General features: G+C 44.9%; 1 protein-coding gene across 1 annotated transcript in view; it reads right to left on the bottom strand.

Moving 5' to 3' along the window:
- Positions 1-6,172: 6,172 nt before the first annotated feature.
- LOC129355115 (melanopsin-A-like) overlaps positions 6,173-10,850 on the bottom strand; it is a 56,195-nt gene continuing 51,517 nt past the window's right edge. The window contains exons 7-11 of the mRNA XM_055024670.1: positions 9,804-9,911; positions 8,509-8,701; positions 7,907-8,071; positions 7,604-7,660; positions 6,173-7,512 (exon numbers count right to left, since the gene is read on the bottom strand). Of these exons, the coding sequence (XP_054880645.1) occupies positions 7,348-7,512; positions 7,604-7,660; positions 7,907-8,071; positions 8,509-8,701; positions 9,804-9,911 (688 nt within the window). The 3' untranslated portion in view covers positions 6,173-7,347. The remainder of the gene's footprint in view (positions 7,513-7,603; positions 7,661-7,906; positions 8,072-8,508; positions 8,702-9,803; positions 9,912-10,850) is intronic.

Raw genomic sequence — 10,850 nt, 5'->3', positions numbered from 1 at the left:
AAACTTTAGTCAGTCTCTTTGAACGTGCACTTTCACAGAACAGTCAGGTTGCAGGCAAACAGAATTCACCCAGCCAAGTGCACCACAAAGCATGCAGGGTTTGTCAGTCTCGAGATCATTCTACCATCTCACACTGCAAACAGAAACATTTGTGTTTAGCATGCTTTGAACCAAATCATATTAAGCGAGACTGTCCAAACCGCTTATCTACCAGAAGTGAGCATGGCCTTCAGTCTCAAGACCCCCAGCATTTAAACTAGTTGGCCTGCATGGGATGAGGGGTGGTGTGGGCTCAAAAGAAAAAACCCTCAATAATAATAATGACATTGAACAGCAATATGAAAAGGCATGTGCAGCAGCACCAGTTGGTGCTAGGGTAATAGCTCAAAACACACAACAAGTCGAGCCATTTGATGAACTGTTTTATACACCTGTGACTTTAAATAACAAGTTTCAGTTAAAGGGGATGCTTGACTCTGGTTCCATGGCCTGCACATTGAGTGAGAAGGTGGAACAAATGATGCTGAATCAGGACTCACTCTCAGAACCTGTTCCCCTCTCTCAAGAAATAGTTCTCATTGGTTGTGGTGGGTCGCTCAGCAAACCCCGCTGTATGTATGAAGTGGAAATGAAACTGTATGGCGAGACATGTGTTGTCCCTGTGTTAGTAGTGCCAGGCCAAAGGGACGATTTAATCATTGGCACAAATGTCATAAGATTTCTCATGCATCAGCTGAAGATCACAGATGACTATTGGCGTCTAGTGTCCAGCCCCAGTCTTCTCCCAGAATGTGAGCAGTTTCTCGACATGATGGCAAGTACTTCTCGGTGGAGAGGTGAAGAATTTCCAGAGAAGATCGGCACAGTCAAATTACAACAGTCTGTTACTCTACTGGCAAGGACTGAACATCTGGTGTGGGGTAAGCTACCATATAATGTCCCCATGTCCCCAGGGAGTACTGTAATTACTGAACCAACCTCATCTAAGTCAATGCCGCGCAACATCATGGTTGCTCGCATTATCACTCCTTTATGGGGAGATAGGTGGGTTCCTTTAAAAGTCGCTAACCTGTCAGACAAGCCCACCACGTTGAAAAGAAACTGCAAGTTGGCAGATGTGTCCCCTTGCCTGGCGGTTGAAGATTTTGAAACCTTTCAAGGCATCAACCAGGTTGAAACCGCTGCTCCAGAGAAGGTACATGTCAAAGTGAGGCCCGCAGATCTGAAGCTGCGACTGCAACAGGTTGGGCTCGGTGACCTCGACATTGGCTTATGCCACACTGATGAGGCAGGGAAAACAAAGTTGGTCGAGCTGCTTGAAAAATATAATGATGTTTTTTCTAAGCATGCTCTGGATTGTGGCAAGGCAGAAGGCTTTGTACATCGTATCCGACTTGTTGATGATAGACCATTTCGTCTTCCATATCGCCGTATCCCACCAGCTCATTATCACAAGCTGCGTCAGGTTTTATCTGACATGGAGGAACAGGAGATCATAAAGAAATCAGTGAGTGAATATGCTTCTCCTCTTGTGCTGGTCTGGAAGAAGGATGGCAGTCTGAGGATATGCACAGACTTCAGGTGGTTAAATGCAAGGACATTCAAAGATGCACACCCACTTCCGCATCAGTCTGACTGCTTAGCCGCTCTTGGAGGCAATACTTACTTCAGCACGATGGATTTGACATCAGGATTTTACAACATTCCTATGGCGGAGGAGGACAAGAAATACACGGCATTCACAACTCCAATGGGGTTGTACGAATATAATAGAATGCCCCAAGGCCTGTGTAACAGTCCTGCCTCTTTCATGAGGATGATGCTCAGCATATTTGGGGATTTGAACTTTAGCAGTTTGTTGTGCTACCTGGACGATCTCCTTGTATTTGCTTCGAGCGAAAAAGAGTCTCTGGAGAGGTTAGAGGTTGTGTTCCAACGCCTTCGTCTGTACAACCTCAAGCTGAGCCCCAAGAAATGTCACTTTATGAGATCATCAGTGAAGTTTCTGGGGCACATCATAGACGGCCATGGAGTGTCTGTCGACCCTGGAAAGGTTGAAGTCATTACGAAAATGACAAACGTTGACTTGATGGAGGATGATGGATGCACGCCTTCAGTCAAGAGGATCAAGTCCTTTCTTGGGATGGTATTTTATTACCAACATTCATTCCGAGCTGTTCGTCTGTTGCCAAGCCACTGTTTGCTCTAACCGCTGGACAGAAGAGGAAGGGCAAAACCAAAACAACAACTAATGCAGGTTCTTACAGAAAACTGAGACCATCTGACTGGACACAGGAATGTGAAACAGCTTTTTTTAGTCTTAAAGAAAAGCTGTTGAATTGTGTCATTCTTGCGCACCCAGATTTCTCACAGCCTCTGATTTTGTCTATTGATGCTTCACTGGATGGACTTGGAGCTGTCTTGTCTCAAGTACCAGCTGGAGAAGAGAAGGCTCGCCCCATCGCATTTGCCAGCAAGACGTTGAGTAATTCTCAAAAGAAATACCCAGCTCACAGGCTTGAGTTTTTGGCTTTGAAATGGAGTATATGTGAGAAGTTCAGTCATTGGTTAAGAGGTCAAACATTCACTGTATGGACTGATAACAACCCGCTCACTTACATCATGACAAAGCCAAAGCTTGATGCTTGTGAGCAGCGTTGGGTTGCAAAGCTGGCACCCTTCTCTTTTGATCTGAAACACATACCTGGGTCCAAGAACACAGTGGCTGACGCTCTCAGTAGGGATCCATTTGCAACAACTGTCAGCCATAGGATCATCACTGAGGGCTATTCTCGTCTCCTTATGGAAGCTGATAGTATTAGCCAAGATGGGATCCAAGATGCTTTTCACCTAAAGGTCCAGAACCAAAAAGTGAAGGAACTATCTTGTGTCAGTCCAGAACTTCATTGTAGTTCGCAACTTTACCAGTGTGATGCAGTCAAGGCTGTTCTGGAGATGCATGACCAGTGGGATTTGGTTGCTGAGACCCGCGCAGTAGCGCTCATCCAGTCTGTCCAAGATTTGGGCACACCAGGACAAGATTCTCTCCCTATGTTCACTTTGAATGAATTACAACATGCCCAAAAGCTCGATCCTGATGTTTCCAAGACCTTGCCATTCATTATTCGAGAGAGGCGTCCATCCAGACGTGAAAGAGCAGGGTTTGGCATAGGAGCTATGGTGATCATTAAACAGTGGGAGAGGCTCAAGATTCAGAATGGAATCCTCTATAGAGTCACTCGAGATCCCATCAGCAAACAGAAGAGACATCAGTTTGTTCTTCCTGAAAGCCTCAAGGACAGAGCCTTGCAAGGCGTCCATGACATGGCTGGACATCAAGGACAGGCACGGACACTTCACCTGGCGAGACAAATTTTTTTGGCCGAAGATGGATGCTGATGTGAAAGAGTATGTCAAGTGTTGCCAGAGGTGCATTCTTGCCAAAACACCAGAACCTTGTGCTCGAGCCCCTCTTAAAAGCATAAGAACCTTTGCCCCAATGGAGTTGGTGTGTTTAGACTTCTGGAGCGCAGAGGATAAAAAGCAAAACTCAGTGGATGTGCTTGTCCTGACCGATCACTTCACAAAGCTAGCTCATGCATTTCCATGCACCAATCAGACAGCGAAGCAGGTTGCTAAAAAGTTGTGGGACCATGTATTTTGTGTGTATGGATTTCCTGAACGGATCCATTCTGATCAGGGAGCAAACTTTGAAAGTGAGCTCATTGCTGAACTCCTTCGACTGGCAGGAGTATCGAAGTCTCACACCACTGCGTACCACCCCATGGGGAACGGGGGCACCGAGAGGTTCAACCGCACGCTTGGCAGCATGCTCAGATCACTGCCACTCAGAGAGAAGAACAAATGGCCTGAACAAATACAAACCCTGACTTTTGCATATAATGCAACTGTTCATGAGACTACAGGATTTGCTCCATTCCAACTCATGTTTGGTCGCGTTCCAAGGCTCCCGGTGGATGTGATCTTCAAGCAAGTGTTATGTGATCCAGTGACTACTGATTATAAAACTTATGCCAAAACTCTCATGTCACATCTGTATGAGGCAGCTAAGATCGCTCAAGCACATGCTGTGGAAGAACAAGATAAACAGGCAGAAGGGTACAACAGAAAAGTGAAAGGTACCCATTTGAATATAGGAGCTAGGGTATTGCTAGCAAACAAGGGTGAAAGAGGGAAGAAAAAGCTATCCGACAAGTGGAATGCTAAAGTTTACACAGTTGTTGACAGAAATCTCCAAACTCACACATACAAGTTGGAAGACAAGCAAGGTAACAAAAAGATTGTGCACAGGAATCTGATATTGGACATCAGTTTTCTACCTGTGGGAACAGCTCAGGATGAGATGGCTGTTGACAGCCCAGAGGATGCACAGGGCCTGTTGGACTCCTTTGATGCTTTGGAAGGCAGGAGATTGGATGTCGGAGATAATGAATGGGAGATGAGTAAATTGACAAACTGTGAGGGCAAGGTTGCTCTGGATCGAGAGGTGTCAGAACCAGACTCACCCAACCAGAGTCTTGTGATGCCTCACAGTGTAATGGAACCCTCAGATGAACATGCTGATAGTCATGTGACAGGAGAAGAGTTGCACACAGTGAGTCAAGTTCATTCTACAGACACAGATGCTCTTCCTGTGAATTCAGATGCTAACATGGACATGTGTCATCTTCCAGAGAATGCTGACCAAGTTGTTAGGACTCGGTGGGTCGGGTCAGCAAAAGGGTGAACAGACTCATTGAGTCTATGGTTCAAAGACCTTTTGATTTTAGGGATTTGGCAAACTCTGTGAGCCAAAAGTCCCAGTCCATTCTTACATGGTTTTGAGTGAATTTATTTGTTTCGAGTCCTGTTTATGGACAGTTCAGCATTGTAACTGTAGTGGAATATGGTTTTCCTCAAATATACATCTGGTATTGTGATTATGGGGTTAAAGCTGGCACAGAATTGTATGGTGTAAATGGCATCATATTGATCTGAGAAGGGCATAGGCCTGATCAACCATATGTTCCTTCGTAACCTGTTTTGTAGGTGGCTCTCAAGCTGAATGCTATACTTGGTTATGGCAACCCTGTGCTAAAATTTTATCAAATTTGTCAGTTTATTCATGTGTAAGGATTGTGAAATTTAGACTGACTTGGATTTTGGTGAAATATAGGAGGGGTGGATGTAGCAAGTATGCAAAAAAACTTGTTTATATTTCATCCCAAATCCATTTTCATTATCTATGTATATTTGTTTTTCTTGGATTTTGAGTTGTAATTTTATTTTGGTAAAGAAGCTTTTATTTTCTTGTTTCCTGTTTATTTTCTTGTTTCCTGTTTTTGCGTCACATCCTGTGTGTTCGCGCTACTCTCCTCAGTTCGCGCCGAACTGCGCTGGGGAGAGGTGAGTGCACAGAGCCGTCATCAGTTTGTTTATGAAAACATTCCAGATATTCTAAGAAAAGTATGTTTGCTAATTTAATATATCTTATATTGTTTTGTACTGTTTTATGTTGGTGCAGTACTGTATTGGGTGTCTGATTCCCACCATTCCGACATTTGTTGAGTTTACCAAGGCAACCTGGTTAATTTTGTTTTTTTGATCGTTTAAGGTGTGTGCTGTATGTGGGAAAGTCGGAGCCCAGACTGTTGCACTGATTTATTTTTGTTTTAAAACAGGTATGTGAGTTTCTTCAAAGTGTTATCTGGATGTTAGAGTAATGTAATTAATATGTTTTCATATATATCTTTTTATTGATTCAATCTGAATTGTGGGAGTGGCGACTGTCGGGCAGGTGATTTGTTTGTTTTTGTTTTGATTGTTTAGATGTTAAACAATGTTAGTGAACCTCTGATGGAATTCTGCGTGAGTTCGCGCCGAACTGCGCTGGGGAGAGGTGTGTGCTGTATGTGGGAAAGTCGGAGCCCAGACTGTTGCACTGATTTATTTTTGTTTTAAAACAGAATAAACCTGCTAGACATCCCGAGTCCTCGTCTGCTGGTCCCTTTTATTACACAACGCAGAGTCCAAGTCGGCTACACAGGTGCATTAAAATCATCTGCACATCAGCTGTTGTTTGGCTTTTCTTGCCTCAAAAAGACACAACGCAGGATTAACTACGCTACAAGAGCATCACTAATAGTTCTAGAACAGAACCAGACAGAGCGGCTGGGCTGGAGAACGGATCTTTATTTAGAAAAATAAACCGGGTCAACACGGGTCGGCATAAATACTCAGAACATTTACAGCTTCAGGATCACGAACATTAATATTTACTCTGCAGGTCTGGGAGGTGACAGAACCACTCAAAGGTTCTGGACTGGAGGTTCTGCTCCAGTTTTAGTGACCAAACAAAAACCGTCCAGAAAACAAAAAGCAGAGAAACATTCCAGCTATGCTGGCTGGACCGGAACATCCCGACCCAAACGGGGCCACAAGGTCGTTCACCTGGAGCTCAAAACTCTCAGTGACATCATGTCATCTGGAACCAATCAGCTTCAGGACAGGGTTCTGTTCCGGTTCAGTTGGACCGGCTTTGGGTTCCAGAACCAGAAAACATCTAAACATTCAGAACAATAAAAAGTGAAACAGGAAAAACATTCCATAAATACACAACAACAAACATGAACATCTGGATTCCTCCCTCAGGGGAACGAACCATCAGAAGCTGACCCTGGACCGGTTCTCTTTGGGGTCAACTTGGAGTGGTTCAGTCGGAACCAGCCAATCATAGCAGAGGACATCTGTACAGGTTTGCAGATGTTTTCTGATCAGATTGAGATCTCATCAGAACCGTCCAGCTGGTTCTGCTCCCTTGCCGTCTCAGTTAATCCCGATCCGGATTCTGTCCCGACATCTTTCTGTCTGAATCTGGATTATATTGTTTAAAGCTGAACTTGATTAATTTGGTTTGTTTTCAATGACAGCTCAGCAGTGGTGGGGACTGCTAGCTAACTGGTTAGCTGTGCTGATGCTAAAGCGCTAACCATTCAGCTAACGCTAATGTGATAACCACAAATTTAGTTTGAGTAACCAGAAACATTATTTTCTCTAATGCTAACATGCTAACCACAAGCACTAACCATGATTGTCAGTACCATTAATGCTAAAGTTCAATTACAATTCATTATCTGGTGGAAGCTGACATTAAAGCGCTAAAAAAAACATTAGCTCAGCTTCTGGCAGATTAGCAGATTAGCGCCCACCACTGCAGTTTGTTTAGTTTTCCCCTCAGTCTTCATGAAGGTTGACAGATCTTTGTCACATTAAAATAACTTGAATAGTTGTAAACTCTGGTTTTATCTGCTGAGATCTGCACCAGTCATATGACTGGTGGGCGGGGCTCTACCCTGGCCCCGCCCCCAGGGCTCCGCTGGAGGCTTTGGGCCGGGACGTCCGCGAGCCGCTCCGGCCAATGGACAGGAAGGGGCTGGTCTCTGAGGTGATGACGATGCTGGGGATCCGGCCGATCTGTCCCCTCATCAGGTGTCCCTCTGAGGCGTCCCCGCTCTGTCCAGGGAGGCAGGGACATAGAGGTCAGAGGTCAGCAGGAGGACAACATGAAGGGCACTGGAGGTAATGGACGGTCGTCTCCACTCACATTTGGGACACTGCTGCGTTCGCTGACTCCTCCCATGGACATGGTGTCAAACGACGTCTGGAAGAGACAAAGAGACCAGATGTCAGCAGGGACAAACAAAAGGACAGACAGACGGTCTCTGAAGTCCACAAGGACGAATTGGAACAGGTCCTGTTCGACCAGAGAGCCAGAACCAGGAGATCCAGACTGGTCCTGAAGGAAGGACATCGTCCCTCCAGACGTCCCACAGCAGCAGATGGCGCCGTAACAGAGTTCAGACGAAACAAATCTGAAGTGAAACCAGATCCAGATCAGACATTTTACCTTTTCAAAGATTCCTGAGTCATGGTTCCTCAGCTTGGCCTTGAAGCTGGTCGACCGTTTTCCGCCTGGCGGCTCGGCGGTGTCTCTGCTGATGTCACAGGAAACCTGGCGACTAGCCGGCCGCGAGCCCAGACTGGACAGATCGGCCTCCGTGTCCGTCAGACCCTGCAACAGGAACGCTAATGCTCAGCGTCCCTTCCTGTCCGCAGAAAGTGACAGGAAGAGACGCTTTCTGTAGACAGAACCATAACCGTAAGCAGTTCAAATTTTTTAAAATGCTTATGGGGGCCAGAACAGCTCAGCACTACTTCCTCTCTGCAGAGGAAACACTCAGCACTACTTCCTCTCTGCAGAGGAAACACTCAGCACTACTTCCTCTCTGCAGAGCAAACACTCAGCACTACTTCCTCTCTGCAGAGGAAACACTCAGCACTACTTCCTCTCTGCAGAGGAAACACTCAGCACTACTTCCTCTCTGCAGAGCAAACACTCAGCACTACTTCCTCTCTGCAGAGGAAACACTCAGCACTACTTCCTCTCTGCAGAGGAAACACTCAGCACTACTTCCTCTCTGCAGAGGAAACGCTGCAGTGGGGTCTCACCGATTCGCTGTCGGAGCCGGAGGAGAGGCGGGACTTGGCTGCGCTGTGCCGGTATTGGCTGCTGATGTCGGAGTTCTGGCTGGTGACGGTGGAGCGGCGCGTTGACAGGAAGCTGCTGCTGGAGGAGTGAAGGTCACGCAGACGGACACACAGCAGCGCACCCAGACACGGGACGTACTTGGCCAGAGCCAGCCTAGAACCACAGAAGAAGAAACTCTGAGCCACTAACACCAGCAGGTCCGACCAGCAGGGGGCGGCGCCAGATCCCCCTGATGGACACGGGTCATTAACCTGTAAAAACCCTTCCTGTGGAGTTAATTCAAGCGCTCCAGTTAGCAGCCATTAGGATGATTCAGATTTCATCCAGATTAACGTCCTGATCGATCCGATCAGCTGCCGCTTTCATCTGGAGCGTCAGCTGACCCACTTCCTGTTTATCCCCTCATTCTGAACCGCAGCATCAGACCCGCCGTCTGAAACGGGTCAAAATTTACACAAAATCAACTAAATTATTTCATAATCAAATCGTTATTGCAGTACAGGAGGCATGTTCTGTTTCAGTGGGCAATTCACAGATTTAACACATTTTTAAAATGAAATAAATTCTTGTTGTAAAGACGATATTGTAATATAGAAATAAAATAAATAGAGAGAGAAAATTACAAATTTGGGCCAAAATAGTCTAGTCAAAGTACTGGTGGGCCAAGAAAAATTTTTTTATTTTGACTTTTTATGGATCAAATATTTCTATTTTTCAAATTATTTTAGGTTTAGTGAACAAATGTATTTAAAGTTATTAAACAAGATTTGGATCATGGTTTTATTTATAAAGTTTAATAAGTGAAATAAACCTTTTAAATATAAAAGTTTGTTTTATATTTAATAAAGTCGTTTTTCTAGTGAAACTTTCTGGATAAACGTGTTTCTATGTATTATAAAACTCTGGTTATAAACATGTTAATAATTTATGTTGTACTTTATATTTTCCTTTCAAGGAAAATTATCTCTGTAATAATTTTACCCTGATTAAAATCAAAAAGGTTAATAAACAAATTTTTTGAACTGCTTATGTGGGCCAGAACAAATCACTCAAAGGGCCCCAAACGGGTCCCGAGACGCAATTTGGACACCCCTGTCTTAGGGCCTCCGGGCCAGCAGGGGGCCACCAAGATTTAAGAAACAACTTGGTGTGTTTGAATGAAAATGGGTCAGAGTTTCAAATGTAAATTTAATGGAGAGATGATTATGCTAACCCAGCTGATCGCTAAATGCCCTGCTGGCCCAGCAAGTCTCACCTGTACTTCGGGTGAGTGATGGCGTAGATGATGGGGTTGTGGATGGCGGAGGCCTTGGCGATGACGGCGGGAACGGAGTTCATGTAGGGGGTCAACATGTCCGCGTACCTGAAGCAGAGACAATCAGAACGCGTCGTTCAGCCCTCAGCGGTGTCTGTCAGGCACCAACCTGACAAAATCATGGTCTGGTTAATGTTTGGTTTCTTAAAAGAGCGCCCCCAGCTGGTGAAAAGAGGAAGATTTTACTTGATCTAATAGTTTTTCCCAGTAATCCACTCATTTCTGGTGAAAGTTTGATCTTTTGCAGTAAAAGATGCATCTCCAGCTAAAATACTGGAGAGGAACCAGCTCAAGCTGGACACTAATACAGCGCAGAGCCAATCTGGTGACGAATTATAGATTAATGACTGGACAGAAAATGTGATTAACAGGAGATTCTTCCAGCATGTGAAGCAGCTGAAGCTAAAACTGAACTGGGAGTTCTGGTGGAACAAAGTTAAACACCAACAAGATTTTTTTTCATCTTAAATGTAAAATGTTTATATTTATTGTTCAGTTTTGGTTTACTGACTGTTCTGTTTTTCTTTTATTAAATTAATCTCATAGTTTCAGTCCTGGTGTCTATAGATGCTTCATCTTCTTCTACTGTGAGTTATTTTTCTCAGAATCTTAGCCAAATCCAGTATATTACCGTGCTCCTGCTGTTAGCATTAGCTTAATGTTTGTACTGAGGTGTTTGTGTTGATCAGTCAAACATTTCTTGATATGTGGGGGAAAGTCAGACCTGCATGGCTTCATAATGGCTCCTCATCATGGTATCATGTAGCAGCATGAAGGGCAGCCATCATGAAGCTCATGGCTCATGATGGCTGCGTCATGAAGCTTTGTTATGAAGCCCTTATCAGGGGGAAACCTCAGACCAGGTCACAGAGTAATAATGCTGATGGCTTTTATTAAATTAAACGTGTGTGTGTGTGCATGCATGCATGCGTGTGTGTGTCGGCGTGTGTGTGTGTCGGCGCGTGTGTGCATGCATGTGTGTGTGTC

This window comes from Poeciliopsis prolifica, unplaced genomic scaffold, assembly GCF_027474105.1.
Source record: "Poeciliopsis prolifica strain line A6 unplaced genomic scaffold, Auburn_PproV2 SCAFFOLD124, whole genome shotgun sequence".
Lineage (NCBI taxonomy): Eukaryota > Metazoa > Chordata > Actinopteri > Cyprinodontiformes > Poeciliidae > Poeciliopsis > Poeciliopsis prolifica.
This window is presented reverse-complemented; position numbering and strand designations above follow the sequence as displayed.